Below are 17,667 nucleotides of genomic sequence, written 5' to 3' on the forward strand. Positions count from 1 at the left end.
GTGGCCTATCTCGCTTCTTGCGACCCGAACAAGTCAGGAAAGTACAAATACCCCCCAAATTACCCCTTTTTGGAAAGTAGACATTCCAAGGTATTTAGTAAGAGGCATAGTGAGCTTTTTGATGTTGTCATTTGTTTTCCCACAATTCTTTGCAAAATTAAGATTTTTTATTTTTTTATTTTTTTCCACAAAATTGTCATTGTAATAGGTTATTTCTCTCACATGGCATGTGTATACCACAAATGACACCCCCCAAAAAAATCTGCTACTCCTCCTGAGTATTACAATACCACATGTGTGGGACTTTTTCACAGCCTGACCACATAGAGAGGCCCAACATGCAGGGAGCGCCATCATGTGTTCTAGAAGCATAAATTACAAATCTAACTTGTTGACTACCTATTACATGTTTGAAGGCCCTGGAGCACCAGGATAATGACACTGTCCCTTCTCACACGCTGTCTGTGTGAGGAGGGAGAGCGGCGCTGAGAGATGATCTCATATGTTTACATATGAGATCATCTCTCATTGGATAGGCCGATCGCGCTGTAAACGGCCGCTGTGATTGCCCGTTTACAGCGATCTGTAACTGGCTGTGTCCGAGGGACACGGCCAGCACAGAACTTCCCCGATGCGCGCTTGCGGGAGTGCGCATTGCGGGAGTGCGCATTGCGGAAGTAAACAGGAGGCCGTCCAGGGATGGCTTTCCGGCAGTTAGCGTCCGCTCTGTAGCCGTCTTTCGGCTATAGGGCGGGCGCGAAGCGGTTAAATATCGCGACCACTACTTATTTAAACTTTATTGTAATAAACAGGTTCACTTACTAATATACAACAAGGTGACCACTACATACATACAGTAGCACAGATCTAGCCATCTTGCACTCTCCACAAGAAATAACAAGGACAGAAAAGGGATAGATTTAAATATACACTCACTCAGCAGCTGCCGTTACACAATTAGATTATAGGAACACTTGCATAATAGTGTCTTCTGGTTCCAGGATTTAGTAGCATGGACAGTGCATGTGGCAGAGTCTTTCTCTCTTTCCCCACTTCCTCCCTTCAGGGTTTCAAAGCCAACAACCCAGGGGCAAGAAGTGCATACATAATATATTTACAGGCATTCCAGACAGTAGAGGGCAATAGACCCTGCAGTATCCTCAGAAGGTGAACGCAATGATTTTCTGTAAGTAATTTGTTCATAGGCTTAGTGTTGGCAGTCTGTGTGCTATTATACAGTAAATGCACAGACCCGTTGTGACATTCTGCACTCACAGTATGGTCTCAATCTTCCAGGTTGAGTAAAACTGGGTGTTTAGTATGTCGTCCAGCCCAAGCTGATTTTTATTTATTTTTTGACACAGGCTGAGGGCTTATTAAAAAATAAAAATAAAACAACCTGGATTTAGACTTTAATTCACAGACAGCGCAACCTAAATGATCAGTATATATACCAACTCTACCTTACACCATATTGACACAATGTCAACTCTACCTTACTTCTTATGGAGCAAAAATATGCTTCAGGAGCTGCAACCTTCGAAATCTTTGGTTTTCTTCTTTAAGAGCTACACAGGCTTTCCCTTTACAGGGACATGCTGCATGGTGTCCTTGTTAAGAGCTGTGCTTACATCCCAATATTAATATACTGAATTCAGCACCCTCTGATTGATTCCTGGGAGGACTTGCTATGCATATACTTAACAAGGCATAGTTTGACAGTTTCATTGAATAATTGCAACAAAGGAGCTGCCCTGCCTCAAGTTTTGACTACAGACACCAGCAGTTTTAGTATTGTAGAGTATTTCCACTATAATTAGTGACAGTGGAACTAGAAGAATACAGTTGGGTGTGAATTCTAACATACCAATATTGCGAGTACAAATTTATGTGTTACTAGCTACAGCCAATTCTGATCACATAAGCAAATTGCTTACAAGACAATTATAGTGTAACCCCTTCCACCCTATCAAAAATGTTACATAAGCTTTAAATGTATCACTAAGTTTGCAAGAGAATTTCAAGCTTTGTCCCTGTGAAGAATATCTATATGGAAATTCTCTGAAAGCAGTGTGTTTTTAAGGTAAAGCATTGTATTCAGGGCCATCTTTAAGGCAGGGCAAAAGGGGCAGCTGCCCTGGGCCCTGTCATTGTTGTGGGACCCAAAGCAGCTGCCTCATATTTGCCAACTATCCCAGTTTACATTCCCTTGTCCCTTGAGGTTTTAGTCCTGTTGTTGTGTACAGACGACTCACCTGCAGACCCTCTGTTTACATGTAAATAACCAGCATTCATATGTAAATAGCAGTGACATGCATATGTAAATATCTGAGGCCAACAGCATTGATATGTAAATAAGGCAGCATTCATATGTATATCATGCCCCCTGCAGTGAGGAGATGATGTGCTGTAACCTACAACAACCAGTGAGCAGTATTACTGTACAGAAATCTCTAGCAGCCAATCAACAAGCCGAAATCATGTGCTGTAACCTCTAGCAACTAATCAGTGAGCCTTAAGGAGTGCTGTAACCTCTAGCAACCGGTCAGTAAGCAGTAATGATATGCTGTAACCTCTGGCAACCAATCGCAATCGCTGCCTGATCTGATACAGTAAACTGATTTTAAGTCTAGCTGCTATTTATTGTATGTCTCAGAGAAGGTGGAGAGCGAAATTGCATGGGGGGAGGGGGACCCTAAGCAAATTTTTGCCCAGGGCCCAATCAATATTAAAGACGGCCCTGATTGTATTGTACCATAAAAATGTCAGGTGGTCCTGAGTACTCAGATCTGGAGAAGTATTTTGTCAGCCCCATCAGATGATTGGTGTTGGATCTAAACATAGATCTGGTTCTTTTTAAATTAGACTGAGCTATTGAAGCTGATTTCATGTGGGTGACATTATAAAAAGGTTGTAACTGTTTTATCTTCTCATAGGACTCCTCTTCATGCTGCAGCCTTCAGAAACCACACAGAATGCATTCAACTCCTTTTAAGCTATGATGTCAATGTAAATGCTGTAGATGTAACCGGAAAGACACCGCTAATGACCGCTGTTGAAAAGGGCCATTTAAGTGCTACAGGTTGGTGTCAAAAATATGACATTAAATGTAATCCTTTATATTTTTCCAATTAACTGCTGTTAAACTGAAAATTGCATGCCTAGTCTTACATTCAGATTTTCTTTGATATGCTTTAGAAATTCTGATCAAAAGAACCAGTGTGGACTTGACTGCAAAGGATATTTTTTCAAATACAGCACTTCACTTGGCATGCATGGCAGTAAGTAAAAAGTATAGATTTCTCAGGAGCAGTTGACTTTGGATGACTTTAGAAACATAAATCAGGATAATGTGTTGACACTAACATCATATTCGAAAAACATCAGGTCTTCCTATATCGCTCAAACCTGACGATGTAATTGACATTCACTCAATTACTAAATAAAAACATTTTTTACTACCATTTATTATCTTAAGGTGGCAGGGGAACTGCCAGAGTTCCTTGATTAAAGGTAGCTCTTACAGCTTTAGATTTGTGCAATGTTTTGTATCATCAATGTAGAGTTAGAAAAAAAGGCACATGAAATAGTTAATCAACACACTTTCCCAAAAATAGGGAAAATTATTAATGAATGTGTATTTTTAGACATTATTAGCAAAGTTATATAACTACATTTCCAAGCAGAGTTGTCTTTTAAATCAGCAAATCAGCCTGACAGAAAAAAAGAGCTTTAAATACAGCTCCTGAGAACAACAAAGGATATAAAATGCAATATATGTAATTCTACAAGAGAAAATTGCAGACTGGAAAAATATTGCACGAAACAGTCAAAAACTGGAGACTGCTGTCATTACAGGTTCTTTACAAACCAGTGTATCCATAATTGTTTCCTTATAGCCACTGAGCAATCTGTTGTTGCCACATACAGTATGATAATATTTACAGCAAAATAAAAAAAATCTGAGAAAAATACATACATTGTAAAAAAGAGAAAAGGTAGCACACAAAGCTCAGAAAAATGAGGAAAAGTAAAAAGAAATAAACTGATCTAATAAGCTAGCTTAAGTCTACCTAATTAATATTTTCCTTTTATTGGCCTGACTTCTAGTTGTTGCAATGCAGGTTCCATGATATGGGTACACTGTGTGGCAGCTCTTATTGGGCACCTGTGGTGCTGAAGGAAGTACCATCCTTGTTCTCCTCATTTTGCCACAGTTCACACCATGACTATCAGGCTTCATGCACACTAGAAAGCTAAAAACTGCTTTAGAAACACTGGACAAAAAACTTTTGCAAGCTCTAGTTTTAGTGTTTTCTGACAGCATTTAGCAGCTGTTCAGCCTAGAGTGTAAGCTACATTTAGGAGCTTCAGTATTAAGGAGCGGGGCTGTCGGCATCCTTAACAAACAAGTGAATAGCTGGTTGTTGAGGAGCGGGCTGAGAAGCGCCCCTAACAATGGATGAGTCATCAGCTATAGCTGAATGTAATAAAAAACAATTGCTGGCAATAAAAAAAATAGAAAAAATGGCCTTGTGGTCACCCCCTTTTCCCAATCCATAGCAGTCCCTTTGGGTCTGGTATGAATTTTAAGGGGAATCCCATGCCAAAAAATAAACGGCGTCTGGTCCTCCAAAATACATACCATACCCTTATCTGAGCATGCATCCTTGAAAGCCAGGAAAGGGGGGAATGAGTGAGCACCCCCCCAAACCAACCAGGCCACATGCCCTCACACGGGGCAGGGGGGCTCCTCTCCCAAAGCACCTTGCCCCTATGTTGATGGGGACAAGGGCCTCTTCCCCAGTGGTTGTGGGGGTCTGCAGGTGGAGGGACTTATCAGAATCTGGAAGCCACCTTTAACAAGGGAGCCCCCAGATCCCCCCCGGATCCCACATGTGAATGAGTATGGGGTACATAGTGCAGGTGAGTAGCCCTGAAAGCAGATAGCATTTATAAAAAGAACAGGCTTACCATCTGGGTCCTCCAAATATCTGGTTCAGGCTGTAGGCGTTCAGAGATACTGCTCGCTATTTTTGGAGTACTGATAAGCCTTGTTTTAAAGCTTGTTTGTGAGTATATCTCTTGTTATTTTATGAATAAATTTCATCTTTGGTAATGCACAAGGTCGGTGCGCCTCCCTGTTCTTTTTGTATGTTTCAGTTATAAAGGATACCCATTATTCTGAGGAGGGCAGCAAGACCTGCCACATTACACTAACTTTGCCAAAGGGGTTGGCTGCGCCACTTACTTAGCTGACCAGGCACCCGAGCGCAGGAGATTGCTTTGTGTTGGGCAGATAGTATTTGCTACACTTCAACTTAACCAAGACCTTGTAGGATCCTTCTCAGTCTCAGAGATACAGAGTTGCACGCACACTGTGGAACTTCATGGGTTATAATAAAGTGCATGGTGCAAGTGCTCAGATCTCCTAGTGTACAAAACGTGTTGTTTTTTTCATTATATAAGGCAACACTACACATGTGCAACATTATGGATACAAGACTGAGAAGGATTCTAGAGGCCTTGGTTAGGACAAAGTAGGCAAAATGCCATACATTGGTTTGAGGTCTGTTTGTTTAGGTTAATGGGATCAATTACAATTTGTAATTTTTGTTATTCTTAAAAGGTTTTTCAAATATTCAAGGTAAATTTAAATTTTAAATTTAAAGCCCAAACAAGCTCCAAATATTTTTTCACTGCATTATCTACATGGTTTGTCCTTATGCCCTTTTTTCTGTAGTTGGTTTATATCCTGTCTTCTAGCATGCACAGACCTTAAAGTTAAGTTCACCTTCTAGATAGCATGTTACATCCAAATATAGGGTGTAACTCCAGTACATGTCCCCCCGATCTCCCTCTTTTGACAGTAGGCAAGGGATCCTCTCCCTCCTGTCACATTTTAATAACAGTGCAGCTGCGTGAGGCTCCGCCCGCAGAGATGCATCATTCATTTGCAAGAATTTGTGAATGTGAGAACTGTCCTGTTTGCTATGACAGCAGATAGCTTGTGGTTCTCAGTGAACTGTGAGCATGCTTGTAGTTCATTCACAAGCCCTGCAACTTTCAAACTTGCAGCCAGTAGGGAGGTACATCCTAAAATCTGTAGGGCTTGTCTGCAGGAGCCTGACATTGCACCCATGATCTACTGATCACAAGTTCAATGCTTTGCAGGCTCCTGCGGGGATAAAAAAGGCCCATTTTTTCTTTTCAGATATCGTTTAAGAGATTTCAAAAAAATGAACAGATTATATGAATACCATTACACATAGCATCATCTAACATCACCTTTTCTTAAGGTGGGATACAACAAGAATGCCTTCTATCTGTGTGTCTTAAATTTGTAAATTGCAACCAAAAATCTAGTTTTATCCACCTGGTCAACCATAACATATTAGGAACAACTAATTTCCCATCTGCACAAAACAGTCTTATCTGCTTGTCAGTACAGGAGGATACAAGGCATAAGGGAAGCACATGCAGACACCGGGTACCCCGATCACTCAGGGCTGCCTGTGGTGACAGGCGCTGTATCCCACAAACCTTGATCTTCTTTCCACACATGCTTCCCAGGAAGTTGTCTGTGCTGTTGCTGGTGTATTAGGTGGTTGCAGTCAAGTAGTTGATCCAGGGGTATTCACATTTGTTTCTGCAAAAATATGTGCAATTATAATTTTTTCCTAAAAGGTGAACTTAGCCTTTAAATTGGTATTAAAGCATTATTAAACCCAAAACCAAAAATGTAATATATTGCAGATTACCAATCAATTGCTATAACAATGGGAGGATCTTATAAGAGCAATAAATATCAGGAGTGCAGAGTTTAGGTGTGCGCTATGTACAGAGTGCAGCTTTTGGGTACCCTATGCACAGAGTGCAGTGTTCAGGGATGCGTTGTGTACAGACTGCTGGTTACAACTGACAGTGGTGCGCATAGTTCAGCGGTGCTCTGTATACCGAGTGCATGGTTCAGGGGTGTGCTATGTACTGAGTTCAGTTTTAGGGGTGAGCTACGTACATAGTACAGAGTCCAGGGGTACGCTACATATAGAGTGGAAGAGTTCAGGGGTATGCTGTCTACAGAGTGCAGGGTTATAGTGACAGTGTTGAGCGAGGAGCGGAGGGTGAGAGCCAAAAGCAGTGGCCTTGTGTTTCACACATATGCACTAGCAGATTTAGATATACTAGAAAATTGAAGCCAAGTTCCAGCTAATACTATATAAGCAGTTACAACAAACGTTTATTTTTTCCTTTTTGGATAAAGGTTTTATATACAAAATAAAATCTCATCATTGATAAGCACCTCTGTCTTTGGTAAATGCTTTGTCTCAACCCTGTAACTGATATACAGTGCTTATAAGTTTACATACCCTGGCAGTATTTATGATTTCTTGGTAATTTTTCAGAGAATATGAACGATAACACAAAAACATTTCTTTCACTCATGGTTAGTGTTTGGCTGAAGCCATTTATTATCAATCAACTGTGTTTACTCTTTTTAAATCATAATCACAACAGAAACTACCCAAATTACCCTGATCAAACGTTTACATACCCCAGTTCTTAATACCGTGTATTGCCCTCTTTAACGTCAATGACAACGTGAAGTCTTTTGTGATATTTATGGATGAGGCTCTTTATCTTCTCAGGTGGTAATGCTACACATTCCTCTTGGCAAAAATCCTCCAGTTCCTGTAAATTCTTGGGCTGTCTTGCATGAACTGCACATTTGAGATCTCCCCCTAGAGTGGCTCAATGATATTGAGCCACTCTGAGATGGCCACTCCAGAACCTTCACTTTATTCTGCTGTAGCCAATGACGAGTCGACTTGGCCTTTTGTTTTGGAACATTGTCCTGTTGGAATGTCCAAGTATGTCCCGTACGCAGCTTCCTGGCTGATGAATGCAAATGTTCCTCCAGTATTTTTTGATAACATACTGCATTCATTTTGCCAACAATTTTGACCAAATTTCCTGTGCCTTTGTAGCTCACACATCCCCAAAACATCAGTGATCCACCTCCAAGTTTCATAGTAGGAATGGTGTACCTTTAAGCATAGGCCTTGTTGACTCCTCTCCAAATGTAGCGTTTATGGTTGTGGCCAAAAAGCTAAATTTTGGTCTCATCACTCCAAATGACTTTGTGCCAGAAGGTTTGAAGCTTGTCTCTGTGCTGTTTGGCATATTGTAAGCAGGATAATTTGTGGCATTTGAGTAGTAATGGCTTTCTTCTGGGTACTCGACCATGCAGCCCATCTTTCTTCAAGTGCCTCCTTATTGTGCATCTTGAAACAGCCACACCACATGTTTTCAGAGAGTCCTGTATTTCACCTGAAGTTATTTGTGTGTTTTTCTTTGCATCCCGAACAATTTTCCTGGCAGTTGTGGCTGAAATTTTAGTTGGTCTACCTGACTGTGGTTTGGTTTCAACAGTACCCCTCATTTTCCACTACTTAATCAGAGTTTGAACACTGCTTCTTGTCATTCTCAATTCCTTGTATATCTTTTTATATCCCTTTCCTGTATTATACAGTTCAACTCCTTTTTCCCACAGATCCTTTGACAATTCTTTTGTTTTCCCCATGACTCAGAATCCAGAAACATTAGTGCAGCACTGGATGAAAGATGCAAGGGTCTGTCAGGAGTCCAGAAACTCATTGACCTTTTATACACACACACACACACACACACACACACACACACACACTAATTACAAGCAAACAGATGACAGAGGAGGATGGATACCTTTAATAGCCATTCAAACCCCTTTGTGTCAACTTGTGTGCATGTTATAAGGTCAAAATCACCAGGGTATGTAAACTTTTAAACAGGGTCATTTGGGTAGTTTCTGTTGCCATTATGATTTAAAAACAATAAACACAGTCAATTGATAATAAATGGCTTCACCTAAATACTAACCATGAGTGAAAGAAAAGTTTTTGTGTTACCATTCATATTCTCTGAAAAATGGCCAAGAAATCATAAATTCTGCCAGGGTATGTAAACTTATAAGCACAAATGTATCTGCAGGACAGCTTGTTCTTTTAAAAAACAACAAACTACAGCATCTGGCCAGATCACCAGTTAAAAATAAAATAAAGAAGGCCAAAAAAAGAAAGGTAATGTAGACATCACATCTAAGCATTGATAAGCTGCAATACTGTAAACGTTGTCACCATAACTACTGGAGATTCCCCATTGGAAGATTTACCCTCTATTCCTGTTCTGAGGACAACCCAAAATTTGGCATTTTACTTTCACTTTTAATGATAACAGAAAAAAGAATGAATGGTGAATCTTTTTAATGGGGGCACAGACAACACTAAAAACCTGACAAGTGTTCCAATCCTTCTTCTTTCTATCCTAAAGAAAAAAAAATTTGCCTTTACTTTGAGGTCATATAGCCTGGATCCTGATGTTTTTTTAAACATTTGCAATTTGAAAAGTATGTAGGGTGCCATTGCTAGCTTTCTTCTGAAAATACTAGTTGCTTACCTCTGTCTTGGTTCGGTAACTTTAAATTATAGACCTGGAACAAGCAAACGGAAAATTAGTGTAACCGAAGCATCATAATTCCTGATTCCTCAGGTCATTGACTCATAAACCATTGAAAAGTCAATGGCAACCTACACAATTCCTTCATTACAAGTCTCCTTTGAATATGGTATATCGTAACTCGTTGTCCTTTTCTAGGGTTTCCCAGGGTTGATGACCCAGTAACTGTAGAGACCGACACTTGGATTCCTTGCTAGGATTTTTATTTTGCATTAAACAGTTGAACAAACTCAGTCTCTAAGCTGGGAATAGAGGGTATCAGGATAAAGTTTAGCTCAGGTGCTTGGAACTGCTGACTTCAATAAAAGTCTCTCTCTGTACATAATCCAGGAAATAGCCACTCGCAACTGGATTCTTTAACTGTTGGATAAATCCTTGACCTTGGATCTAGCAGCCAACAAGTAATTCTAGCCTTGCAAAGTCTCTCAAACAGACTTGGTTGAAAACTTAGTTGTAACCGGAAGGATAGAGGTAGGAACTCTTTTTCTGTACCAGAATCTTGCAGCCGGTCCGGTGATACCGTAAGAAATGTGGATTCAATCAATGTCCATGACAGCTCAGCTTCCAGCCAGCCTCGTGCGTAGCCCTCTTACTGGTTGCATGTAGAGTTGCTGGGCCTCTCCAAACTCAAGACGGCACCGGAACACCTTAGAATCCTCCTTCCAGTTACTGCGCCTCGAACTAGCCAGTTCCAAGGCTCGGAAACGGATGGGTCCGCACCCCAGGCCATGAGGGCCTCTGGGGGCTGGTTAGGAGGACCAGGGCCACAGAGTCAGCAACAACTTCTGGACCGGAACCCAGAACCACGTGACTTCAGCACCTTAAGTACCCTCTACTGGAATACACAGCGAAACAAACACGCCCACTGATTGGCTCCGAGAGAGAGATTGATACCCAATGCGTCCAACCAGACTGCATTCTAATGCCTCTCACAGGTGCAAATGTACCTATGAACAGGTAGAACCTCAATACAACCCAGCCAAACTGATGCCAAAGCATAATTTAGAACAATTAGCCCCAAAACTCAACTACAGTTTTGGGCAAAAACTAAATTTACAGACATAGGGCGTACTCATCAGGAGTACCGGCACTACACATATATATGCAGCATTCTCATATATCAAATTCAAATACAAATTAGTTACAATGCATACACAGTGTATAATGCTATACACAGTGTATTAAATACATCATCTTCAGTTTCTAAAAAGAAACCTTGCTAACACATAGAGCATAAATCAACAGTAGGATTGATATCAACGTATGATTGAATAGCTGAGCTATATATCGAACCTGGCAAATCTTTGTCTAGAAGAACAGTTTCAGACCAAATAGGTTGGTTAGATAAACTCAACACAACACAGGGGGTTTTCTGTCTCTTTTTAAAAGATACTTGCAGACTTGCCTGTTGGATAAATCCTTATATAGTTCAAAGACCCCATAGTCATTGTCTTAAAGTGGTTCTAAAGCCTGAAGGTTTTTTACCTTAATGCATTCTATGCATTAGAGTAAAAAACCTTCTGAGCTACAGGATCCCCCCCCCATACATACCCGACCTGACCTTGATCCAGCGATGTGTGGGAGAGCGGGGGCTCTCGCCACTCTCTACCTCCTCACTTTGTGTCAATGGACGCCCCCATAGAAAGTGAGTGCCCCCATAGGAAGCGGTTTTCTATGGGGGTACTCACCAAAGAGGAGGAGCCTGGAACACTGGCAAGGGACCTCGAAAGAGGAGGATCGAGGCTGCTCTGCGCAAAATGAACGCACAGAGCAGGTTAAGTATAACTTTTTTTATTATTTTAATAAAAAAATTAAGGTTTGATATCACTTTAAGCTTGCCATAGATGGATTTCATTTCAGCTGGTTCAGCAGGGAACCAGGGACACGTTTTGAATTATCTATGACTGTTCCCTCTCAACAGAAGTTGATCTAACAATCGGCTTCTTTTGAACAAAGCTGTTGGAAATCTTTAATTTGATTAGTGGCTGCTGCTAATTGGCTGCAGCACTGATCAATGTATTCTAACAGCAGAGCAGTCAGAATACAATAGCACAGTAGATAGGATTCCTCTAACCATCTTGCTTATGTGGATGGGGGAACCTGTTCATTTTTTCAAATTTTAGATTAGCTCTCTATGCCCTTAGTGCTGTGTGTTTGATATACTGTATATGGTGTTCAAAGCTAATTGTCTAATTACAGCCTACACTAAAGTGATACTAAAGTCTCCATTTTTATTTTGTTTAAAAATAACAAACATTTTATACTTACCTGCTCTGTGCAGTGGTTTTGCACAGAGCAGCCCGGATCCTCCTATTCTCTGGTCCCTTGCCAGTGCTCTTTTTCGCTCCCTCCTGTTGAGTGCCCCTACAGGAAACCGTTTGCTATGGGGGCACCCGAGCCAAGTTGCAGCTCTGTGTGTCAATTCAGACATGGAGCCACAGCCCCAGTCCCTCTCTCTCCTCATTGGCTCACTGACTTTCATTGACAGCAGAGGAGACAATGGCGCTTCGTTGCTGTGTCTCAGCCTGTGAGGAGGGAGAGTCTCTGATAGCCAAGTGTCTCGTGCAACATCGCTGGATTGAGATGGGGCTCAGGTAAGTATTAGGGGGACTGAGAGGGGCTGCTGCACACAGAAGGCTTTTCTATCTTAATGCATAGAATGCAGTAAGATAAAACACCTCCTGCCTTTACAACCAATTTAAAAATGGAATCACCAGCATATTATTTGATGGGGATAAAGTAGAAAGTCCCTGTTAAAAAAAAATCGAATGAAGCCAATTTATTAAAGTCAGCATCTTCTTTAGGAGGCTGTATTTATTGAAAATATGTTTAATTCACTAAGAGTTTGAAGACACAGTATGTAAAAAACAAAAAAAAACTGCTGCTACCTACAGATACCTACAGCAACCTCCATAACTGGCCGGATGCTGGGTTGTCCTGACAGCCAAACCTCTGACACTTCGAGGTAGTGTTGTTTGCCCCAGCCACCTCCTGAAAATTCCAGTTAGCCAGTTAGGAAATCCATCACAGAGGTGGGCTAGTAGGAATGTGTGGAGGTAAATGGTAGTTGAAAGCATCAACACCAGTTAGAAGTGCTGAAGCTTTGCCTGTCCTAATGGCCTGACATTTAGCTGTAACAGCAAAATGCTCTAGATGTCTGTGCCACCTGTAGCGTTATAGCAGTTTTTTTGTTTTTAAATTAGAACTGTTTTGTTTTTGTTTTGTTTGGTCTTTTTAATTGCAAACACTCTGAAATTGCAAGTAAAAACAGTGCATGGGGTGGATTTACTACAGGCAAATGGGTTGTTCATTTTGCAGGGAAATCACACATTGCAAAGGAACTTTTCCCATAGCTTAATGAATGATGTGAAGCTGGGCTGACTTCCATCATCCAATCATGTGCAAGACATTTTTTTTTTATTTCCTTGTATGTTACTGGGTATATTTTGAAACGTGAAACACCCTCCTTATTTACTAAGCTCTGGGGAAAACTCCTTTGCAAAGTGAACAGTCTATTTCCCTTTAGTAAATCAACCCCACAGGCTTTATTTGGTGTGATATACAGTTATACACAACTGGACACAATGTTGATTTACTAAAGGCAAATAAATTGATCACTTTGTCACGGAAAAAAAAAAAGATTTTAAAGAATATTAGGCTCCATGGACACTAGAGTTTTTTTATAAGCTTAAAAAAATCTAGAAAGTAATGGTGGATGGAAAATTCTGATAATAGTTTTTTTGTGCAGGCTTGAAGTAGTGTTTTAATAGCTTTTAGACATTTTTAGTGTTTAGGAGTGTTAGTGTTTTATTAGCGTTTTTACAGTACATGAAGATAAAAAAAAGCTTAGTAGCATTTAGGAGCGTTTAGCATTTTTATTTCTGCTGAAAAAACTTGACAAAAAATAGGATTTTTGTACTCACTGTAATATCCTTTTCTCTGAAGTTCATTGGCGGACACTGCTCCTTTAAGTCTTGACTTTAGGGTTATATCGCCACCTTCAGGAGAGGACTAGGCAGAACATGTAAAAACAGCAAAACTGCACAGCGCTGTCCAGGGGGCGGTCCCACTGGCTATAACCCCCCACTCTGCTTCTTGCAGCTCAGTTCGTCAAAAAGCATTACAAACATATATAGGAGGGGTGGGTGCTGTATCCGTCAATGAACTTCAGAGAAAAGGATTTTACGTTCAAGGATCTCTTTCGTTCATTGACGGACACAGCTCCTTTAAATCTTGACCTCAGGGATGTCCCCAAGCAGTGTCAAAAAATGAGGGGTGGAAACAGCAGTAAATAACTTCACCCACAACAAAGAGGAACTCCTCAACAGAGGAGTTGCCTACTTAAACTGCAGAAAGCAAAACCTGCGGCCAACTTATGCATTTGAAGATGCATTCACAACAACCTTGTAACTTAAATGAAAGTGTGAATTTCAACCTTACACAGCCGCCTGCAAAACTTTGCGGCCAAAGCAAGCATCCGTAGATGCGCTCACATCAACTTTGTAAAATTTTGTGAAAGTGTGAACGAACGACCAAGTCGTCGCCTTACACACCTGGGAGACAGATGCTTGATGTCAGAAAGCCCAGGAAGTTCCAATCGCCCTGGTGGAATGTGCTGTGACAGGAAAGGGGGGCACCCGCCCCTTTAAGGCATAAGCCTGAACCACGATCTGTCTGATCCACCGAGAGATGGCGGTCGACGAGACCACCAGACCCTTTTTTCGGACCAGCCACCAATACAAACAGAGAGTCTGACCTCCGGAAAGGAGCCGTAGAAGACAGATACACCCATAGAGCCCGGACCACGTCCAGGGAATGTAAGGCAACTTTGCATGTGTCTGCTTAGGACATAGGGATGGCAGCACGATGTCCTCATTTAGATGAAAAGCTGAAACCACCTTTGGAAGAAAAGAGGGCTGCGGATGTAGCACCGCCTTATCCTTGTGGAGAACCAGGTAGGGAGACTTGCATGACAAGGCTGCCAATTCAAAAACTCTCCTGGCAGATGTAATTGCCACTAGAAAGACTACTTTTTGAGAGAGAGTCAACAAGGGAATCTCCCTGATATTTTCAAATGGCGGTTTCTGAAGAACGATAGCACCAGATTTAGATCCCATGGAGGCAGCGGTGGTTGAAACCGGAGGGGCTACGTGTTGAACCCCTTGCACAAATGTACTCACCAATGAGTGTGTCACCAAGGGATGTTGAAAGAAGACAGCCAAGGCTGATATCTGCCCCTTGATGGTGCTTAAGGCAAGTTTCTGATCCATTCCTCGCTGCAAAAACAGCAGAATCCTGGAAATTGAGTATGTGCGCGGACGCCACCCCATCTCCTCACACATGGAGATGTAGGCCTTCCATGTACGATGATAAATGAAAACATGACTTCCGTGTCCTCTGCATAGTGGAAATTCATGAGTCTGACAGACCTCAGTCCCTTGCTGTTAAAATACCATGCTGTTAAAACCAGCGAAGGTAAAGCAGGATGAAGTATCGGACCTTGCGATAGAAGGACCTCTCACATTGGCAGCCGCCAAGAAACATCCACCACCAGTCATACTAGGTCAGCATACCAAGGACACCGAGGCCAATCCGGGGCAATCAGAATCACCAGAATCCCCTCAGCCTCCACTCTGTGTAGCAGGCGTGACAGGAGTTTTAGTGGGGGGAAGGCATAAATCAGCCGATAATGCCCCCATGGAGCCACCAATGCGTTTTACGCGTCCTGGACATAAACCTCTGCACCTTCCAATTGAGCCAAGAGATCCACATCTGGTGTGCCCCACCTTAGGCAAATGAGCCGGAATACATCCAGATGCAACAACCATTCCCCTTGGTCCAGCATCTGACGACTTAGGTAGTCCGCCTGCCAGTTTTCTACGTCCGGAATTTATATGGCCGACAGGGCCAGCACGTGCTGCTCTGCCCACTGTAGGATGTGAGCGGCCTTCTGTGCTGCAGCCGAGCTCCATGTTCCCCCTTGATGGTTGACATACGCTACCGCCGTGTCGTCCAACTGTATCCTGACCGGATGCCCCTGCAACCTCTTTGACCATGTGGAGAGGCAGCGCCTGATTGCCCGAAGCTCAAGCAGATTGATCGGTAGGAGGGATTCCTCCCCCATCCAAAGGCCCTGGGCCGACTGTACACCCAAAACTCCCCCCAAAATGGTCAGGCTGGCGTCCGCAGTGATCACTGTCCAATGGAGTGGAAGGAATGATTTCCCGGACCGAAGGGCTGGAGACCTCAGCCACCAGAGCAGGGAATCCCTGACTAATTGGCTCACCCGAAATTTATAATCCAGGGATAACGGAGATTTGTCCCATTTTGACAAAATCTCTTTTTGCAAGACTTGAGTGTGAAATTGAGCTTACGGGACCGCCTCAAAAGTGACTACCATGAGACCCAGGACTCGCATGCAGAAACGCAGTGACAACCACCTGCGGTTCACCAATAACCCCACCACAGCTTTAAGAGCCTGCAGTTTGTCTGAAGGGAGAAAGACTCTTGCTTCTGAGGAGTCCAGCAGTAAGCCCAGGTATTCCAGGCATTGAGTCGGTACCAACACCGACTTTTTTAGGTTCAGTACCCAACCAAACTGCCGGAGAGTTTGCATGGTGATTGCCACATTCTCCCTTAATTCTGAGGTGGAAGCTGCTCTCAGAAGGAGGTCGTCTAGGTAACCCCTGATTGCGATCCCACATTGCCTTAACAACCCCAGAATTGGGGCTAGCACCTTGGTGAAGACCCGGGTGCTGATGCCTGGCCAAAAAGGAGAGCCACAAATTGGTAGTGCTCTTCCCCGACTGCAAATCACAGAAACCAGAGACCCTCCCTCGCCTGTCACTACTCAGGGACTTAAGGCAGGCTGAGGGTCCCCCCGCAGGACTCACCACCCTGACCGAGTACTGTGCTGCAGCCGTCCACTTTGACCTGTGTCAGTCATGGGGTGTTCTGAGTGAAAACCGCGATGTTCGGGAAGCATACAGTCACCAGAGCTAGAGATAAACCGAGCTGAGGCTACAACAAAATGGCTGCCGGCCATTCTAGTAAAAACAAAACAAAATGTCCAGCTGCTCCATCCTGCCGAGGCAAGTGGAGCCATACTTACCCCTCCTTTTGGGGACCGCTGGATGCATTCCACCACAGACCCATCACCCGAGCAGTACGGGGTGACTGTCAGCCAAGGCACACTGTGACACGGACAGCAGTAGCCTGGTCATATGTGTGCCCCAGAGCATATAGCTCACCGGCCGCCCCTGGACCAGAAGGGGCATGTCGTGACCGACCCAGCACAAAGCTAGGGTCTGCTCATGCTCAATGGCCAGGCTGGGGAGACTACAAGGATCTATATTATCCAGCCCGGCTGTTGATTGTAGATCACAGGATCAAAATTGCAGAAAAGAATGAAAAAATTCAGGGAGCCAAGTCCTTCTCCTACACTAGGCAGAAAAAAACTGAGCTGCAAGAAGCAGAGTGGGGGTGGGGGGGGGGGGATTTATAGCCAGTGGGACCGCCTCCTAGGTGGTGCTGTGCAGTTTTGCTGTTTTTACATGTTTTACATGTTCTGCCTGGTCCTCTCCTGAAGGTGGCGATATAACCCTAAGGTCAAGATTTAAAGAAGCTGTGTCCATCAATGAATGAAAGAGAAACAGTTTTTTTCTGCTCCTAGATGTTGCTGATGTAGTGTGCATGGAAACATAGGATAACATTATTAGCTTCTGGGAGCAGAAAAAAATGCTAATAGCTTCTAAGAGCTTAAAAAATCAATCACGTACAAGGAAAAAAATAAGATAAAATCATCAAAAATACTGTTTTTTTTGGTTTGTTTTTTATATATATTTTACTTGCATGTGATTGGGTATTCTTTGAAAAATTAAAAATTAAAATGTACAATGTTCAATAACCTAAGGAAAAATTCACTTGAAAAATGAATATCCTTTTTGCCTTTTGTAAATTAACCCTTATGTGTCTTGTGGCTTTTCTGGAAGGTTATCCAGCTGCTGTACAGGACCTGGCATTCTCTATAACAGGGATATGCAATTAGCGCACCTCCAGCTGTTGCAGAACTACAATTCCCATGAGGCATAGCAAGACTCTGACAGCCGTAAG

General features: G+C 42.6%; 1 protein-coding gene across 3 annotated transcripts in view; it reads left to right on the forward strand.

Moving 5' to 3' along the window:
• The window catches only part of ANKRD44 (ankyrin repeat domain 44), a 254,719-nt gene that overhangs the window by 200,607 nt on the left and 36,445 nt on the right, over positions 1-17,667 (forward strand). For 2 of the 3 annotated variants that reach the window (XM_077448708.1, XM_077448709.1), the window contains exons 24-25: positions 2,937-3,082; positions 3,199-3,281. In XM_077448708.1, the coding sequence (XP_077304834.1) occupies positions 2,937-3,082; positions 3,199-3,281 (229 nt within the window). The remainder of the gene's footprint in view (positions 1-2,936; positions 3,083-3,198; positions 3,282-17,667) is intronic. The other variant, XR_013261861.1, reaches the window with a different exon arrangement.

Source organism: Lithobates pipiens, unplaced genomic scaffold (assembly GCF_037356315.1).
Source record: "Lithobates pipiens isolate NorthernLeopardFrog02 unplaced genomic scaffold, aLitPip1_a1.2 Scaffold_22, whole genome shotgun sequence".
Lineage (NCBI taxonomy): Eukaryota > Metazoa > Chordata > Amphibia > Anura > Ranidae > Lithobates > Lithobates pipiens.